The sequence below is a fragment of the Corythoichthys intestinalis genome, chromosome 8 (assembly GCF_030265065.1).
Source record: "Corythoichthys intestinalis isolate RoL2023-P3 chromosome 8, ASM3026506v1, whole genome shotgun sequence".
Classification (NCBI taxonomy): domain Eukaryota; kingdom Metazoa; phylum Chordata; class Actinopteri; order Syngnathiformes; family Syngnathidae; genus Corythoichthys; species Corythoichthys intestinalis.
In genome coordinates, this window is record NC_080402.1 from 42,195,506 (window position 1) to 42,216,361 (window position 20,856).

Sequence of the window (20,856 nt, forward strand, 5' to 3'; positions counted from 1 at the left end):
CCTCAGAAAAACATGTCTTTTTGTTGGACCGGGAAACAATTCCTGACACAAAAGCATACTTATAAACTCATTGCATTTAATATCAATTAAATCAACACCTTGTATGCGGAGCTGTCTCAACCCAGGGGAGACATCAGAGTGCAAAATACCTTCCCTGACCATCGAAATCAAAGGAGAAGGAACGGTTTTCGTTATCCTATTAAATTGCCTAATCGAACAGTTAACATTAAATTTTGTGCAAAACTCCTCATACTGTAGTATATTTCCATTTTCATCCAGAAGATGAGCAATTGCCCAAACTCCTTTAGTATTCAACTCTTCTAAATAAATCGATTTTCTTTTCCACTGAATATACTGATTGTTCCATATAGGTGTATTATGCGGAGAAAATTTATGTTTGAAAATCATCTTCCAGTAGAGGAGCACTTGTTGATGAAAATCTGACAATTCTATCGGCAGAGAGCGGTCATTAAAGTCACAGCGTAACAAAAATCCTATTCCCCCCAATTTCTGAAAAATCGCATTAGGAATCATATACCAAAAGGATTGTCCATATTTGACAAAGTTGATCAACCATTTTAATTTCAACACCCCATTCATTACCTCAAAATCAATAGCATTCACCCCTCCTTCTTCAACATTTTTCACCATGTCTGCTTTCCGAATATACTGGCACCTATTGCGCCATATGAATTTAAAATTAACACTATTAATTTGTTTAATCAGTTTGGGTGAAATGGACAAGGAAAAAGCCGGATAGATCAACCTAGATAGACCTTCGGTTTTCGACAAAAACACTCGCCCAAAGATAGAAATGTCTCTCTGAAGCCATCTATTAAACATTAGTTTGCATTTATCAATGTTATTACCAATATTTTGGCTTTCCATTATCTTTTTATCCTTCGTGACAACAAGACCCAAATATTTAACCTCTGTTTTGACAGCAATTTCATTAATCGTTAGTAGAGGGCAATCATGCAAAGTCAGTAATTCACATTTGTTCATATTTAATTTTAATCCCGACGCCATTGAGAACAATTTAATAATTTGCAACGCCAAAGGAATTTGACTTTCATTTTTCAAAAACAGCGTTGTATCATCCGCCAACTGACTGATCACTATTTGTTTATCCCCAACTTCCAATCCTTTAACTAGACTAGATTTAAGCAATATAGCCAACATCTCAGCAGCCATTATAAATAAAAGAGGTGAGCAACTGCAACCTTGTCGTATCCCTCTCTTAACTACAAAGCTAGCTGAGGTGCCTTTACCCAGCGCTAAAGAACTATTGATATCTTTGTATAGTATACCAACAAGGCCAATAAACTTATCTCCAAAACCAAAATACCTTAATGCCCTTAAAAGAAAGGGGTGTTCCACAGAATCAAATGCCTTATGAAAGTCTAGAAATAAAATTAATCCCTTCTTTTCAAACAAATGACTATACTCTATCACGTCCATCACAAGTCTAATATTATTATGAATAGAACGCCCTTTCAAAAATCCGGATTGAGTCTCACGGATAATAGTATCAATTCCTCTCTTCAACCTCGCTGCAATGGTTCCCGAAAGAATTTTATAATCCGTATTAAGTAACGTTATGGGCCTCAGATTTTCAAGAATTCTCTTGTCTTTACTGACTTTAGGGATTAAAGTGATCAATCCCTGCTTCATCGATTGCATCAATTCCTTATTCCTTATACATTCCTTCAACGCCTCAAAAAGCAGCTCTCTCAGATCACACCAAAAAAAGCGGTAGAAATTACTTGTTAGCCCATCCGTTCCTGGGGCCTTATTTAGTGTCATCTTACCACAAATTTCATCCATTTCTTCTATTTTTAAATCTTCCTCACAATCCTCTTTGAAGGATTCAGCAATGCAAGGAATCTTGTCTTCAATTTCCACAAACAGTCTGTCAGCTTCTGTTGAGGAGTAACTGGAGGAATATAAGGTGGAATAAAAAGAGAAAACTTCTTTCTTAATAACCTGCGCATCAGTAATTTCCATATCATTCAATAGAAGACTTGTGATGGCGTTCCTTTTCTGCCTTTCTTTCTCTAGACCATAAAAATATAATGAATTCTTTTCCCCCTCTTCAATCCATTTTGCACGTGACCTTATAAAAGCACCCTGTGCCCGCTCAAGAAAATGATTATCTAATTAGGTCTGTAAACTTATTAGTTCGTTTTTTTCCTGTGTGGATGGATCAACTCTACTGCAACATTGATTAATATCCTGAAATAATTTTGTTTCAAATTCCCTTTTTTCTCTATTGATTTTCTTAGCAAATGATATAGTAAATTCTCTAATTTTAAACTTCAAGAATTCCCACTTATTCACCACACTTTCAAATGTCAAATTATTAGCATTTGTCCTGATAATTTTCCTTATACTATCACAATAATCCTCATTAAGTAATAAATTGCTATTAAATTTCCAGTACCCCTTTAAATTGAATTCCTTTTTCAAAGGTTCTAATATTAATTCAACACAACAGTGATCAGTCAGTGGTGCTGCCGAAATATCAGCCTTTGACGTGCATCTCATAATATCCTCACTGCCCAGCCAGTAATCAATTCTTGACCTGCTGTCTCCGTTAGGTTTGAACCAGGAATATTTCTTTATCCCCATGTTCAAGCACCTCCATATATCAACTAGTTTGTTGTCATTCAAGAAATTACCCATCATTGCATTACATCTTATTTTCCCACATCTTGGGGGCAATCTGTCCTCCCACTCATCCAACGTCGCATTCCAATCACCACCAACTAAAACGTAATTTGTTGGGTATAAAATTTTGAGATCCAAAATTTCCTTCGCCACCTTTTCCAACATTGTTATATCCGTATACATTGATTAAGATTATAAATAATCTATCAACATTCACCACTACGGATAACCAATGTCCCTCCTCATCAATTTGAACACCCATCCTGGTACATAATAAATAACGAACACTTCAAGATGATCCCCATTTGTCTACTCAAGTTTTTGATAATCAATACGCATGCACTAAGACATGTGCATGTGGGTGGATGACAATAATAAAGGAAATTGGCGTGTGAGTAAATGTAAATTTAATTTTGTCCTGTGTTTTATTTTGTAAATAAACATGGCTAAATGGGGAGTTAGCTGTATGGTTAACGATAATTTTACTCCTTACGGTTTTTTATTTGGCTTGGTTTTAATCTGTGCATAGAAAAATCACTTCCACGGGAATTTTAGTGGTCAAATTCCAAAACCATAGTATTTTAATTTTTGCAGTGGGCTTTTAAAATACTTTTTCAACTATGATCAAAGAATGTGAATGCAAGATACTGAGAATAAAAGGCTCCATATGCATAAAAGGAACATATAAATATGAGTACAGCACTATCTATTTATTGTATCTAGCCTTGAAGCCTAGGACCTCGGCTTTATGATTTAAGCATGTAATGTATCTAATACATCGATATCATCTCATAATAAGCAATCCAAACGGCAACAAGGGTCGAAAAGATAATGGATAGCACGCTAGTCAGTTAGCCTGCTGTGTCAATAATTCTTGCGTTAGCATTCGACTGCAATGTACGTCTTTTTATGGTTTTCCGGTAACTCGAGGTGTGAGCATGAGCGAGCATCATTAAAAACACGCTGATTTTAACGAGATATTATCACGCACTCACCTTGTTTCAATCCAAAAATGCTATGTAGCATGTATCACCGAGTAGCAAGACACAGCTGTGAATAGCCACAGTCGGACTTTGTGGGGATTTTATGGGTGAAATACGGTAATATAACAAGGGTCGCGATGCGGAAGTCACGGACAAAAAGGATAGGAGTTTCTCAATTTTTCTTGATTTGGATCGATTACTTATTATCTAAAATATCGTGGAAAATCCGACAGTAACAAAAAAATACAATTAAGTGATAGTTATGAGGTAGATTTCCGTGACATATTTACAGACAGTATTTTTTTCATTGTGACGTAATTTGTTTAAAAGTTTAAAATATGCGAGTGAATAATTTTTTAAAGTCGTTTTTTTTTTTTTTTTCTTTTTAACCTAAATAGACATGAATTAACAATTATAAGCTAAAAATGATAGTCATTTCGAATAATAAATATAATTACTTTCTTTTTATGGCTGGGTTGAAACAAAAGCGGTAGCGCATTGTCTGTAAATGGGGGTCTCCAGGGTAAAACGGACAACTTAAAAAATAGTCCGGGGACATAACGCGCCAAGAAACTGCTATGGCAGCATATAGACATATTGGTCTATCAAACACAACAGTTCTGTTGGCTTAAAATACAGCAATTTATTTTAAAGAGGGGTACAAGAGCTGCTTTTTCAGCCCTGTGTGTGTTTTCATCGTTATATATTCTTGAATTCATTTTCTTGTTTTTTGTTCAAGTAGTCCTTAGTTTAGATTCAGTTTAATCACACATCGTATCTTGATTCACACAAGAACATGGTCATATATACAAGCAGTTCATCTGACAAGATGCATGAAAGGGACACTCCGAATAAGCTATTTAAAGCTTTTGTCCTTATTTAGTGCTTCGTCATGGTATGGTGAGGTATGAACCAAATAACTAATAATAATGCAGAAAATGTCTTTCTTGTAGCTGGCTCAAGGAGGTCCAATGCTCGTCTTAGCATGGTTGATTTCATGCCATTCTCCAGAGACTTGTCTCAGGAGCAGCTTATTGGGTATGTAACTCAGTAAACTGAGGGACTTCAAAGCAAATCACAGCAAATTTCCTGTTAAAAATTAATCAAACTGACTTATTGTCCCACCATTTTCTTCCCAGAGGTGACACAACAAATACAAACTTACAGAACATGGAGCCTGTATCTGAAACAGAGCAGGAGCATGTTCCTGAGGAACTTGGCAAGCTCACAGAAGTTGACAAGGCCCATACTGGACGAGTAAGACTTACTATTCACTACAATTCAAGAATTATGTAAACTAAAGAAATCAAAACGAGCCCTTCCGTTGACTTATGACTACTTCATTTTTCCCCAATACAGGTGAGGCTGGAGATGTACCAAAAGTACTTTAAGACCATAGGGCTAGCCATCATCATTCCTATTGTCTTCCTGTACGCCTTTCAGCAGGGAGCCTCACTGGCCTACAACTACTGGCTAAGCATGTGGGCCGACGATCCAATTGTTAACGGTACCCAGATTGATGCCGACCTGAAACTATCTGTCTTTGGAGCACTGGGTTTTGTTCAAGGTTAGACTCCATTATTTGACTTGGGAGGGAGCTACTATTTTCCATTTTTTGGCATAGTGGAAAAGAATTGTTCTGTTCTAAATCTGACCAAACACATTTTCTGTCTCTTCAGGCATTGCAATCTTTGGTACCACTGTAGCCATCTCCATCTGCGGCATCATTGCTTCCCGTCACTTGCACATGGACCTGCTGGTCAATGTATTGCATTCGCCAATGTCATTCTTTGAATGCACGCCCAGCGGCAACTTGCTCAACCGATTTGCCAAAGAGATTGACGCCATTGATTGCATGGTGCCTGAGGGCCTAAAGATGATGTTGAGCTACGTCTTTAAACTGATGGAGGTGTGCATCATTGTGCTCATGGCAACACCTTTTGCTGCGGTGATCATCCTACCTCTTGCATTTCTCTACGCCTTTGTCCAGGTAACATTCTCTCACCCCATAATTCACACAAATATCACAACATACTGAACTCAGGATTTAGATTTGTCATGACTTTGCTTTTTTACAAAGTTGTAGGAATATTAACCTCACCAACATCAACCTATACAATTTCGCTGTGTCTTCTGGTCCTGTCAAATAGAAGTCACTAATAATAAATTATTTCAGTTGGACAAAATAAACACGGGTTGGTAATAGAGATGTCCCGATCGATCGGGTCATTTTCAAAGTATCGGAATCGGCAAAAAAATGTCGGACATGCCTTTTTTGAATATATATATATATTTTTTTTAATTAAATCGTTTTCTAATTGTATTTAACGTTACAGACATAATATGTTACACTCATCCAGAGTCTTTAGTTTAGGCTTAAGGTAGGGTTATCAAATTTATCCTGTTAACGGCGGTAATTAATTTTTTTTTTTTTTAATTTATCACGTTAAAATATTTAACGCAATTAATGCATGCGCTGCACGACCCACTCACGTATTGTCACGTTCAATCTGTAACGGCGCCGTTTTACCTATATATAGAGCTAAAAGGCAGCGTAAAATGAATAAAGTGAATTTTGGCAGCCTTTGGAGCCTTTTTTTAATTGGCTAAAGCCTACAATCCCTTTCCCTACGATTAGAAATATCGAGGGAAGCAATGTGGGGAAGAAAGGTAGTAATTTATCTTTTTCTTAACACCCTATGTTATGTCCCAACGCAGAGAAGATATATCAATTGGTACCACTACGCACAGTCATGGTTGCGCTTCCTATCATGCATTTGGGCAGAACAGTTAAATGGCTACAGTATCATTTACTGAAAGCTCAACAAATACACTAGATGGCAATATTTAGTCACAATATACAAGGTCACATTTATCCTTTAAGAATTACAAGTCTTTCTATCCGTGGATCCCTCTCACAGAAAGAATGTTAATAATGTAAATGCCATCTTGAGGATTTATTGTCATAATAAACAAATACAGTACTTATGTACTCTATGTTGAATGTATATATTCATCCAAGTTTTATTCATTTTTTTCTTACTGCATTGCCAAAATGTATATGATCGGGAAATTTTATCGGGAATGATTGGAATTGAATCGGGAGCAAAAAAAAAAGCAATCGGATCGGGAAATATCAGGATCGGAAGATACTCAAACTAAAACGATCGGGATCGGATTGGGAGCAAAAAAACATGATCGGAACAACCCTAATTGGTTATAAGATTGCCTAGTTTGAATACATTAAACAATTGCTACACACAGTATATGTAATAAGGCTTCAAAATAGGGACAAATAAGGCTTGCTCATCAGGTCTCAGATGCTCTAGTCATGTCCAATTTGTTGAACTCAAACCACACCCTGCTCAAGTGCTAATTTTTAAATCAAGTACCTTCTACAATGTGGAACATGGATGCTTTGTCTAGCTTGTGTCCTATGTCTACAAAACTACTCATCTACTATGCCAGCAAGGCTTTGTGAGCCCGTACCCAGGGAGGAACATCTAACTCGACATTGTCGACATTTTCGGCACGCCTTGCTCCCACTTCCGCACCATCTAGGCTTTGTCAGCGCGTGCCCAGTCAGAAGCATCTCCCTCTCAGCCACACTTTCGGCATGTCTCACTTCAACTTTCACGCCAGTGCGTGCTCGAGTAGAACCACCCATCTCAGGTGGTGTTGAAGTTGGCTCTGTTGTTGGACTTCCATTGAAGGTGGAGCCTACTACAATTCTTTTAGAGTCACATTTTATGCAACCCTTGCCGCTACAAATTTTGTGGACCTTTGCGGAATTGTAGTCAGCCGTTAAACATCTAAAGTTGACCTCTGCTCTAAAAATAAAACATAGATGTAGTTGAATGTGATGTATTTTGGGAGCAGGGGATGTTTAATTGTAGGCAAGGTTATGGCCAAGTGAATGAGAAAAGTGCAATAGCGGCAAATAGACACTGACTGAACTTGCTCCTTATATGGTTTAGGGGGTGGGTCAGAAACCCAGGTTTTAACTGACATCAGTAAATCCCGTTTTTAGGACAGCCCAAAAAATCTTGCTGGATGAAGCTGTGCGAAAGACTTTAGTGCTATACAGTGAGCAGCAGAAGTATTTGCAGTTTTGCGCCCCTTGTGATTTTGCCAGTTCACCCACTCAGAAAATAGGTAGAGGTCTGAAATGTCAATTATAGCTGCATTTCCACTTATAGAGACATAATCTTAAAAAGAAAATCCGAACTCACATTGTTTGATTTTTCAATAATTTATCTGTAATTTACACGGATTCATAACTATTTGTATTCCTGATAAAATCAGTGCTAATATTTAGTGCAGAAGCCTTTGTTTGCAATTACAGAGGTCAGATGCTTTATGTTGTTTTTCACCAGGTTTTCACATCTGGAAACAGGGATTTTGGCCCATTCCTCCACACAAATCTTTAGATCTGTCAGGTTTCAGCGCTGTCGTTGAGAAACACAAAGTTTCAGCTCCATCCAAAGATTTTCTATTGGATTGAGGTCTGGAGACTGGCTATGCCACTCCAGAACCTTGGTATGCTTTATACGCAGCCACTCCTTGGTCAGCTTGGCTGTGTGCTTCAGATCATTGTCATGTTGGAAGATCCAGCCACGACTCATCTTCAAGTCTCTGACTGAGGGAAGGAAGTTGTGGCTTAAAATCTGACGATACATTTCACCATTCATCCTCTGCCTTATACATTACAGTCGTCCTGTCCCCTTTCCCGAAAAGCAGCCCCAAAGCGTGAGGTTTCCGCCCCGATACTTTACAGTGTGGATCGTGTTCTTGGGATTGTACTCATCCATCTTTTTCCTCCACACACAACGAGTAAAGTTTGCACCAAAAAGTTCCACTTTGGTCTCATCTGACCACATGACTTTCTCCCATAACCCCTCTGCATCAGATGGTCCCTGGCAAACTTCAGACGGGCCTTCACCTCTACTGGGTTCAACAGGGGAACCTTCTGAGCAATGAGTTTTTCAAACCATTGCACTGAAGTGCTTTTCTGACTGTAGCCTTTGAAATTGTGCATCCAGCTCTCTTCAGGTCATTGACGAAGCTCCTGCCGCGTAATTCTAGGCTGAACCCTCACTTTTCCCATTACGAGTGATTCCCCACGAGGAGAGATTTTACATGGAGCCCCATTCCGAGGTAGATTATCAGTCATGTATAGCCTTTTCCGTTTCCTAACAATTGCTGCAACCATTGATTTATTCTCACCAAGCTGCTTTCCAATTGTCCCATAGCCTTTCCAGCTTTGTGGAGCTCAACATTTTTTTCTCAGGGGTCTTTCGAAAATTCTCTGGTCTTGCCAATGGTAGCAGTTGGATTATGACTGACTGTGGGGTGCACAGGTGATAATAATGAGCTCAAACGGGCAGTGGGTAGTTGCTTACTCATGGAGTAAAAGTAGAATTTTTTTGGAGGTTGAATGACAACTCTTTGAGTATCATAATTATTGCTGATTCTCAGGGTACAAATACTTATGAACCCCAGTAAATTACAAATAAATAATTGAAAAATCATACAATGTGAGTTCCAGATTTTTTTTTTAGATTATGTCTCTATAAGTGAAATGCATCTATGATTGAAATTTCAGACCTCTACCTATTTTCAAAGTCGCTGAACTTGCAAAATCACAAGGGGTTCAAATACTTCTACTCCTCACTGTATACCAGCAATTCAGCACTAACATTGTTATCGCCCTGTGTACATATTCTCAGTTCTTTGCAATATACAAATGTACTAATGTATAAATTAAATCATGCCATTTACGTTACAGAATCTTTAACACCCCCCCCCCCCCCCCCTTGATTTCTGTCATTCATGTGTTTCATCCAGAGCTTCTACGTTGCTACATCCTGTCAGCTACGGAGGCTGGAAGCTGTGAGCCGCTCTCCCATCTACACCCACTTTAATGAGACAGTGCAGGGCGCCAGTGTCATCAGGGCCTTTGGCGATCAGTCTAGGTTCATTCTGCAAGCTAATGAAAGGGTAGATTTCAACCAGACATCCTACTTCCCCAGATTTGTGGCCACCCGGTGAGATATCAGTGTTAAATATAATTTGCTCTTTTTTTGTTGAAAGTTATTTGGCCAGGCAGAATTAGTATAAGCGTTGTCAATAAATTAAATTAGTGTGTCATCCACAGGTGGCTGGCAGTCAATCTGGAGTTTGTCGGTAATGGAGTGGTGTTAGCAGCTGCTATTCTCTCTGTCATGGGAAAGAGCACTCTGAGTCCAGGCATAGTAGGGTTGGCTGTTTCTCATTCACTCCAGGTACAGTGTGAGGTCTTGCTTGTGCTATTCAGGCGTCTTTGTTATATGTAATGAAAAGCAAACATCTAATTGTGCTGGGTTTTGCAGGTGACTGGAATCCTCAGTTGGATTGTTAGATCATGGACTGATGTAGAAAACAACATAGTTTCTGTGGAAAGAGTAAATGAGTATGCTGATACTGCGAAAGAGGTCAGTGTTTCCACCTCATATACTGTACATTTTCTACCGTTTTTTTATTTTCGGCCAATGTAAAATTATGTCCTATTATTTTACTATTTCACTCTCTTCACATTATACAGGCCAGCTGGAGCATAGAAGGCAGTTCTTTGCCTTTGGCTTGGCCCCAGACCGGTACTATTGAGTTCCAGGACTATGGCTTGCAGTACCGCAAAGGACTGGAGTTGGCTTTAAAAGGCATTACCTTGCAAATTCATGAAAGAGAGAAAGTGAGTAATTTCAAACGATGTGATTTTTACCTAATGAGGCTTGCACAGGACCTAAAGTCGACCTCTCTAATGTGTTCCAGGTGGGCATTGTGGGAAGAACGGGAGCTGGGAAGTCCTCACTTGCCCTTGGAATATTTAGAATCTTAGAGGCAGCAAAGGGGAATATCTTTATTGATGGAGTCAACATCGCTGACATTGGACTCCATGATCTTCGATCACGCATTACTATCATTCCTCAGGTAAGTTATTAACAACAGAAACTGAGCTGTGGCTTTGCTCAAATAAACTGATTATTTCTATTATAGAGACAATATATTTGATAACTAAATGATTAAATCTGCAATCAAAATTATGTGTGGGTCATTTTCTCAGGATCCTGTGCTGTTCTCGGGATCTCTTCGAATGAACCTTGATCCATTTGACACCTACACTGATGAAGAAGTGTGGAGTTCATTGGAGCTAGCTCACCTCAAAAACTTTGTGTCCAACCTGCCGGACAAACTCAACCATGAATGCTCAGAAGGAGGGGAAAATCTCAGGTGCACATGAATATTACATGATCTAATGTTATTTAACTACCAACCAATTTAGTCTAACAACAGTATGCACAATCTAACTAATTTTGATTGTTCTACAACTCATTATTTTCTGTGTAGTTTGGGGCAGCGCCAACTGGTGTGCCTTGCGAGAGCCTTGCTGAGGAAAACCAAAATCTTGGTTTTGGATGAGGCAACAGCTGCTGTGGATTTGGAGACCGACACGCTAATCCAGTCCACAATCCGCACCCAGTTTGAAGACTGCACTGTTCTTACCATTGCTCACCGCCTCAACACTATCATGGATTACACGAGGTATACGATCAGTTTTATAGAACACACAGAAAACCGTAATTTTCAGACTATAAGCCACTACTTTTTTCCTTCATTTTGAATCATGAGGTTTATAGTTCAGTGTGGCTTATTTGTTGGTTTATTTGTGTTAACAGGTAACACTTTATTTGACAGCGGCGTCATAAAACTATCATAAGACCGTCATAATTATGACATGACACTATCATGGGCATTATTGAATGCTTATGACAGATGTCATTAAGTGTCATCCGGCATATTATGTCGCTAACATTTATGTCCAGCTTGGTTCTTTTACATCCATTCAAAAGTGAGATAATTTGCCGGCTAGCACGAAATGACATCTCTTATAAGCATTCATTAATGCTCATGACAGGGTCATGTCATAATTGTGATTGTCTAATGACAGTCTGATGGTGCCACTGTCAAATAAAGTGTTGCCAAATACCATAACTGGTTAATAATGAAACAACTGGAACAGTAGCTGAAGAAATAATTAGCACAGAACATGAATTTTGATTGTTATTTATAATAATAATAACAATAATAATAATAATACATTTTATCTCAAGAGCGCTTTTCAAGCCACACAAATACACTTTACAAGAAAGATGGAGTCACAATAACAACAATACAATCATAAAATTAAAATAAAAACAGGATAAAGGTCAATAAAAAATTAAGAGGTCAAGATAGAAAGGAGCAAAGGATCATGGTGGGTAAGAAAGAGTAAACAGGTATGTTTTGAGTCTGGATTTGAAAAGTGGAAGGGTAGATACAGCTGTAGAGCTGCAATGCATGCTAGGAGGCATGTTGGACAACAACATTGTTGACAGGGGGCGGCAGCAGACGTTGACTGTCTCCCTCAAGGGAGCAGTGATGGCCAAATGAAGCTTCTTGAAGCAATGAAGCTTTGCAGCCAATTGGTTCAAAGCTTTGTGGGTTTTCATTTGGTCTTAAAGTGTTACCGGTTAATATACAGTGGGGCAAATAAGTATTTAGTTAACAACCAGTTGTGCAAGTTCTCCTACTTGAGAAGATTAGAGAGGCCCGTAATTGTCAACATGGGTAAATCTCAACCATCAGAGACAGAATGTGGGGGAAAAAACTGAAAATCACATTGTTTGATTTTTAAGGAATTTATTTCCAAATTAGAGTGGAGAATAAGAGTTTGGTCACCTACAAACAAGCAAGATATCTAGCTGTCAAAGAGGTCTGACTTCTTCTAACGAGGTCTAACGAGGCTCCACTCGTTACCTGTATTAATGGCACCTGTTTTAACTCATTATCGGTATAAAAGACACCTGTCCACAACATCAGTCAGTCACACTCCAAACTCCACTATGGCCAAGACCAAAGAGCTGTCGAAGGACACCAGAGGCAAAATTGTAGACCTGCACCAGGCTGGGAAGACTGAATCTGCAATAGGTAAAACGCTTGGTGTAAAGAAATCAACTGTGGGAGCAATTATTAGAAAATGGAAGACATACAAGACCACTGATAATCTCCCTCCATCTGGGGCTCCATGTAAGCTCTCACCACGTGGCGTCAAAATGATAACAAGAACGGTGAGCAAAAATCCCAGAACCACACGGGGGACCTAGTGAATGACCTACAGAGAGCTGGGACCACAGTAACAAAGGCTACTATCAGTAACACAATGCGCCGCCAGGGACTCAAATTCTGCACTGCCAGACGTGTCGCCCTGCTGAAGAAAGTACACGTCCAGGCCCGTCTGCGGTTCGCTAGAGAGCATTTGGATGATCCAGAAGAGGACTGGGAGAATATGTTATGGTCAGATAAAACCAAAATAGAACTTTTTGGTAGAAACACAGGTTATCGTGTTTGGAGGAGAAAGAATACTATATTGCATCCGAAGAGCACCATACCCACTGTGAAGCATGGGGGTGAAAACATCATGCTTTGGGGCTGTTTTTCTGCAAAGGGACCAGGACGACTGATCTGTGTAAAGGAAAGAATGAATGGGGCCATGTATCGAGAGATTTTGAGCAAGGGCATTGAATTGGCTGGGTCTTTCAGCATGACAATGATCCCAAACACACGACCAGGGCAACAAAGGAGTGGCTTCGTAAGAAGCATTGAAGGTCCTGGAGTGGCCTAGCCAGTCTCTAGATGTCAACCCCATTGAAAATCTGTGGAGGGAGTTGAAAGTCCGTGTTGCCCAACGACAGCCCCAAAACATCACTGCTCTAGAGGAGATCTGCATGGAGGAATGGACCAAAATACCAGCAACAGTGTGTGAAAAGCTTGTGAAGAGTTACAGAACACGTTTGGCCTCCGTTATTGCCAACAAAGGGTGCATAACAAAGTATTGAGATGAACTTTTGGTATTGACCAAATACTTATTTTCCACCATGATTTGCAAATAAATTCTTTAAAAATCAAACAATGTGATTTTCTGTTTTTTTTCCACATTCTGTCTCTCATGGTTGAGGTTTACCCATGTTGACAATTACAGGCCTCTCTAATATTTTCAAGTGGGAGAACTTGCACAATTAGTGGTTGACTAATTACTTATTTGCCCCATTGTATTTTGGGGTAAATATCCCATAATACAGTGAGGACAGCTGCAGTTTATACTGTTGTCCAGTGTGGCTTATCTATGAACAAATGCCGTTTTCGTGCCAAATTTGGTGGGTGGCGATTATAGTCAGGTGTTCCTTATAGTGATAACATTACGGCAATTGCTTCACATGACTCTACTCACTTTTCTCCTTCCTACTTCACAGAGTGATTGTTATGGATCGAGGCCACATCTCTGAAATGGACTCTCCAACCAATCTCATTGCACAGCAGGGACAGTTCTTCCGAATGTGCCGGGAAGCTGGACTAGTCTAGGACCATGGAGGATCTGCACAAATTTGGCTTCTGTCCATGGCTTTTCAACAAAAGTTGAATTGGCCCTCTCCAAGCTTTGAGGCAGCTCACCCGAGGGCATTGTCATTGAGGGTCCAGGGATGCTACCAATACTGCTCACTACTATGTTTCTTACACATGGACATGCTGTCCTGAATCAGGAAACAAACTTAAATTGTCTACATGTAAATGAAGCTGCATTGGATTGCTAGGAATGTGAGAGCTATTAAAATTATGTACATCGAGTATGAGAAAAGTTCATTCTATTTATGGATCAAGCGAAGCCTGGAATGCAAGACAACCACAAATTATATGGATTGTTATTCCTGTTTTGAATGGGAGCATTAGTATTTGCATGTCATGAAGCACATGACATATTTTTCTCAGGCTTTGACAATGATGTTTACTCATACAATTTTTAAGTCTATGATGCTAGAAAGAGGTCATCTTCATTTCTATACCGCTTGGTTTTCCAAGAACAAGGACAGAAATGACTCTGACATACTGACCCTCTGGATGGTTCAACCTGGGGAATGTGAGGGCTGTGAGGGTTTCAGAGCCTCCAGAAATGAGTTTGAAGCAGCCAATTTAGATTATTTATATGACAGAGAATAGGAGGAAAAACAATGGTATGAGCCAAGACATTGGCAGGCAGTTGTTTATTTCTGTCAAAGTAAACATAAAGCCCAAAGAAATCTTGTCGGTCAGATTGAACCTGATGCCTATATGTGAAAACCCGCATTGAATGAAGAGAATGACTCCTCTCAACAATGGTATAAATCTTGGTGAGTGACTTTCTCTCCACCACCGCACAACTCAGGCCATACAAAGTATATATACTGTATCTGTGTCGAGAGAGAATTCGCTATTGTTCTATTTTTATGCTGACTTTACAAAGTGTAGATAGTCCTCAACGACCTTGATCCTTAATTCAAAGAATTGTATGATTTTTTCGCAGAGAGAAGTCATGATGCTGTTTTTGTCTTACTGGTTTAGACAATCTTTTCAAAGAGAAACCATATAGTTTATTTATGTGGTTTTTCAAAACATGTCTTTAAAATACTGAGGATTGTATTATATTTATACTTTTTATATCAAGCTATTTTCATTTTTAACTGATGAAATACTATTATTGTTTTATGCATTGTGCTGAATAATAAACATACATTTGATTCAACAATGTGGGTGAGATGTTTGTGAAAGTATTATATTTCAGGTATTGTCCTGACAAATTTGTGTTTGCACCATAGAAAAGAGTTACCTTGTCTGCATTTTGTAAATAGGCTAGCCACTACTTCAACCGTCACAGATTATGACAATGTAAATAAGCTATATTTGAAATTTTCATTGATACAGAGGCATTGGCGGCATACAGCATATGGCAAAAACGGAAACAAAGAGCATTTAGAATGATGACTCATCAGATTTGGAGGAGCAAGTTATTTCCCATCCAAGGGATTCTTAATGATTTTTTAAAGAATTAATTGCGAATGTGTTTATTTGTGGGGGGGGGGGGGGGGGGTGTAGGGGGACTGGGGTCTACGTCAGTCATTCTCTGATCCTTTTTATTTATTTTTTTTTTAATTTTTTTTTTTTTTTACTTTACCCTGGGGAACCCACGGGGCCAAAAAGGGCGTAGGTTTGCATCAGAACATTAAGGACATGACACTACCAATTTTTCAAGATGCTCAGATTGTCCCAAACAACTTTTAAGCAACCTTATTTACATATAATAATGAGTTCAGTTACAGTCATGGACGAAATTATTGGCAACCCTAGAATTTTTCCAGGAAGTAATTCAATTCAGTTTTATTTGTATAGCCCTATATCACAACAGGTTTGTCTCAGAGGGCTTTACAGAGTCATTTTGATACACATTCAGATACAGTAGATGAATGAGATGAGTCCATGTCCTGGGCATCCCCCATCCTTAGACCCTCCATGGCGGCAAGGAAAAAGTAAAAAAAAAAAAAAACATGGGAAAAGAGAAACCTTGGGGAGAACCACAATCAGGAGAGATCCACTCCCATGACAGACAGGCTATAGATGCACCAGGACTGATGATGGGCATTAGTAAAAGGAGTTCCAGTTTGTGGAGATGCAATGGAATAAGGGAACATGAGGACGTCCATCCAGCCAGGGGTCAGGACAGTCAGGCAGCTACGGCTGAAAAAGTAGCCCCTCCCCAGAGGGGAGGAGGGAAAGGGGACACAGGGTGACTAGTGAGGAAAAGACTGGTCAACTAGGTATTACAATTAGAAAAAAATAAAGTAAAGACAAATGGTAAGTAGAGTGAAAAACAGGGGACAGGACTCAGTGGATGGATATCCCCCAGCATTATAGCTCCTAGGGCAGCTTAGACTGAACTGTGAGTCTAGTCTGTTTTCAACTAGCCTGACCATAAGCTTTGTCAAATAGGAACGTTTTTAGTCTGATCTTAAATGTACAGACAGTGTCGGCCTCTTTAATATAAACTGGAAGCTGATTCCATAAGACAAGAGCTTGGTAACTAAAGGCTCTAGATCCTACTGTACTTTTAGTGACCCTGGGAACTACCAGTAGACCTGCATTCTGAGAACGAAGTGTTCTGTTGGGGTGGTATGGAACCAGAGCATCTGTGAGATAAGATGGCCCCAAACCATTAAAGGGTATTACAACACCTGGGGAAATGCTAATATTCCATCATTTATCCATAAACGCATGCCTTTTGGATTCATATCATGCCACTTCGTGTAATTACACACATCGCAACACCAAGAAAATGATAGAAATTTGGATTGATTGTCAAGCTAAAACGACCGGCGCCCGAGATCCCGGAAATCTAGCATATTGTGTGCGTGACGTCACTACAAGGAAACAACTGGCTCAGTGCTTAGGACTGAATGGCGGCGATGATGGCGGACAATTTTGTTTCTAGTTGCAGCGACGAATCCGACGTAACGAACGTTCTTCTAATGGCGATGAGGAGAGTTATGAACCTTTCTTTGGTGTTTTGGGTTATCAATTTGACCCCAAACGAAACCCAATGCAGCCTAGTGAAAGGATCATTGAGGGGAGCAATCACATTGATGAAACACTGGCAACAGATCGTGTGGTAAACACCGAATGGTTTGTTTTGCAGTTCTTTTTGTGAAGCTGATACACTGTGACCGCAAAATAAAGTAATGTATAGAATAATTATCATTTATTGTGCTATCATGGGTTTTCGCTCAGCCAACAGACACAAATATAAATGGGATTAGAGGATTTGTTCTATATACAGTGGGGAGAGCAAGTATTTGATACACAGTCAATGGGAAAACCCATTGGCAGTGTATCAAAGACTTGTTCTCCCCACTGTATTTTACGAGCGATAATTTATACATGTGTCCAGTCCTATATCCAATGCGTGATATGTTTTTTTATTATAAAAGAGTACTCACTCTAGCCATTTCCCTGCTTTGCTTTGCCTGGGGTGGTGGGGTGGTCTCATCAGAGCCAGTCATTGTCCTCTTCCTTGATATCTCGGGACATTTAGGTGGCTGCGCGTGTATGGTGGGCACCGCATCTGCTTTCAGCAGCAATTTCTTAGCAAAACCTGATTTCATTTGTCTATAGTCCGAATAGCTTTCAGGTGTAAAATGCGCAGCACACAAAACCGTGCCGGAGGCTGGGTCTGCAAAATTAGCCTTCTTAGCACGTACAAACTTTACTCATTGTCTGAGTAGTCCAGCTCTTTTTCTCGCGTTCGGGAACTCACGGGTACTACATTGCGACAAAAGGCTATCTGTACACCACATAGCATAACAGGTTTGAACCATTTTAGCGATGTTTTGATAACACGAACGCAACTCTCTCGTCGATAAACAACAATGGCACCTGCCGCGACATTTTGTTTCCTTGTTGTGACGTCTTCACCCCATTCGGCTGTTTCCGGAATACTTTCGGAAATGTTCGTAATTTTTTTATCTATTTTCGATAATTGCTCATGAATGTGATTTTTTTTTTTTTTTTTGTTAACTTTATTAATATTTGTTATCTTTCCACATAACAGTTCTATTGATATCTCACAGCCCCTTAATATTATGATACCCTTTAATAGAAAGTACAGCAATTCTCACAGAAATGAATGCAATTACAAATGTTTTCAGTATAAATGGGTATATTTCTTGGATGTGCATTGGGAAAAAACACAAAAAAGCTGAAGAGAAAAGCCAAAATGTACACTATTTTACACAGAATGTAAAAAATGGGCAGGACAAAATTGTTAGCAGCCTCAACTCAATATTTGGTTGCGCATCTTTTAGAAGAAATAACAGAAAGCAATAGCTTCTTATAACCGTCAACAAGTTTCGTGCACCTCTCAGATGGAATTTTGAATCACTCGTCTTTTGCGAACTGTTCCAGGTCTCTCAGAATTGAAGGGTGCCTTCTTGCAACACCAATTTTGAGATCTCTCCATAGTGTTTAATATGATTTAGATCCAGACTCATCGATAGCCACCTCAAATTTCTCTAGCGCTTTGTCTCCAACCATATCATGGTGCTATTTGGGGTATTTTTGGGGTCATTGTCCTGTTGGATCACCCATGACCTCTGACGCAGACCCAGCTTTCTGACACTACATCCTACATTGTGGCCCAAAACAATTTGATGGTCTCCATATTTCATGACTCCTTGCACACTGTCAAGGCACCCAGTGTCACGTTCTGCTGCTGGTCAGATTTTGTTTTTGTTGCAGAGCCGGCTGTGAGGGCGTAACAACGTCGCACCTACAGCTAATCCTTGTTCATCAGTGATAGTATATAAACGCATGCCATCCAGGAGAAGAATGCCGAGATATTTTCCTTGCTGGTCGCCATTTGACATCTTTGTCATTCGAGTAGCTTGCTATTTTGGTAATTTCACCCCTGCCTTGGGTTTTGGTCACCTGCCGCTTTAGTTTTGTATGCCTCTACCTTGTGCAGGTACGTGAGCGTATTTTAGTTGTTTTATTGGCTCTCTGCCTACCACCTAGCTTACCCTCGCGTTTGAATATTGATCCCCATCGACCTCCTGTCACTTACCCGTTTTGTTATTTCCCCTTTTTACCGCGATTGCGTGTGGTTTTTTTTTTTTTTTTTTTTTTTGTATTTCATAAATCCTTGTACGCTTCCCTCAGTTGTTTATTGTCTGTTGTGAGGGCCAACCTTTTTTCTGCGTTTGCGGACCCTGACACCCAGTGCCGCAGACAGCAAAACTAAAACAGGGCATCATTGGACCACCACCATGTTTGACTATATGCACTGTGTTGTTTTCTTTGTAAGCCTCATTCTTTTTTCTGGCATTGGTTGCCTTGACAGTGTGCAAGGAGTCATGAAATATGGAGACTATCAAAATGTTTTGGGCCTGTCATGGGTGTTCCAACAGGACATTGACCAAAACATACCTCAAATAGCACCAAAAAATGGAGACCAGTGCCCAATAGCAGAAGAAATGCGGCCTACAAAGAAAAGAACACAGTGCCTATAGTCAAACATGGAGGGGGTCCAATAATGTTTTGGGGTTGTTTTGCTGCCTCTGGCACTGGGTGCCTTGACAGTGTGCAAGGAGTCATGAATATTGTACATTAATCATAGTCAAGGTAAAATGTATGTATGCAAGTATGGTAATATAATTTATGTTCAAATATTGCAATTTAAATTTGCTCATAAAATCCAGACATTTGTTCCAGAACTTTTCAAAACGTTTCTTTAGTCTTTTTTTTTTTTAAACAAAGTTTTGAATCGAACAGTGTATCACCTGACCAATACACATGAAAGTTAGTATAAGTCAATACCGATTTATTTTGATTGATCATTTAACCAATCAATGAACTAGGTTCACATTTTTGAGAAGTGTAGCCCTGACCCCACTTCAAGGGCATAGATTTGGTCTCAACATTGGTAGGGACGCTATAACAGCATAACCTGCATATACACTTTTTGCTGGGGACGGGACATTAATAAGACCAAACAGATTGGGTGAACGGGGGTCAGGGCTACATTTCTCAGAAATATGCTGATGTGTTGCCTACGTAAAAATTTAAAAAGTTAAATTTATTTTCAGGGGGAAATCCGGCCTTCTTCATATCAAGGAAATTTACGGTGGTTGTGTTTTTGTGTGTGTTATTTATTCATTTATTTATTTTTCTAAGAAATGTCTGCATAGGCTGCAAATAAAATTATTTTTCAATGAATGATGGAGAAACTAAATTAGTATATTTTAATCAATGAATAAATGCACAGTTGAATTAACGTTAACAGTAGTAAACACATACATTACAGGAGGACACTTATCTCTAAACTGCTTCCTACTCGAGTTTTGCAGGTTAGCAAATTCACACAGATTAATGTTATGCTAACTGTGATGCAGGTTGGACTTTCAGTAGCAAAATTAGTGGCGTGTTCCCTACCTCCACAACATTGACGTCTACTTACAGTGGCTGCTGCTGCAGCTGGCCGGAAAAAATTCTAATATCGTTCGTCTTTGAAAGGGGTGGTGGAAGCGGCATGTTGACATGTATTTCTGTCGGAGTTTTGTAAGAGTGTGCGTGCTTATTTGTTCTAGTCATCTGCCAATCAAACGTGCGTTTGAGGGGAAACAAATGGACCGGCACATTCAGCAAGTGAAAAGGGGTAAATGTAAGTCTGAACATAATGAAAATACAGTAATTCACTTAATAATGGAAGGGTCAAGTCTATACTTTTACAACATATAGGAAGACACTATAAATTATTATCATTAATAAT

At 39.3% G+C, this 20,856-nt stretch overlaps 1 protein-coding gene across 1 annotated transcript in view; it reads left to right on the forward strand.

Moving 5' to 3' along the window:
- The window catches only part of abcc6a (ATP-binding cassette, sub-family C (CFTR/MRP), member 6a), a 74,623-nt gene extending 59,422 nt beyond the window's left edge, over window positions 1–15,201 (forward strand). Inside the window, exons 21-32 of the mRNA XM_057844356.1 lie at window positions 4,607–4,691; window positions 4,793–4,910; window positions 5,013–5,220; window positions 5,333–5,643; window positions 9,501–9,700; window positions 9,811–9,937; window positions 10,025–10,126; window positions 10,237–10,383; window positions 10,464–10,622; window positions 10,756–10,922; window positions 11,040–11,234; window positions 13,982–15,201. Of these exons, the coding sequence (XP_057700339.1) occupies window positions 4,607–4,691; window positions 4,793–4,910; window positions 5,013–5,220; window positions 5,333–5,643; window positions 9,501–9,700; window positions 9,811–9,937; window positions 10,025–10,126; window positions 10,237–10,383; window positions 10,464–10,622; window positions 10,756–10,922; window positions 11,040–11,234; window positions 13,982–14,090 (1,928 nt within the window). The 3' untranslated portion in view covers window positions 14,091–15,201. The remainder of the gene's footprint in view (window positions 1–4,606; window positions 4,692–4,792; window positions 4,911–5,012; window positions 5,221–5,332; window positions 5,644–9,500; window positions 9,701–9,810; window positions 9,938–10,024; window positions 10,127–10,236; window positions 10,384–10,463; window positions 10,623–10,755; window positions 10,923–11,039; window positions 11,235–13,981) is intronic.
- Window positions 15,202–20,856: the final 5,655 nt, after the last annotated feature.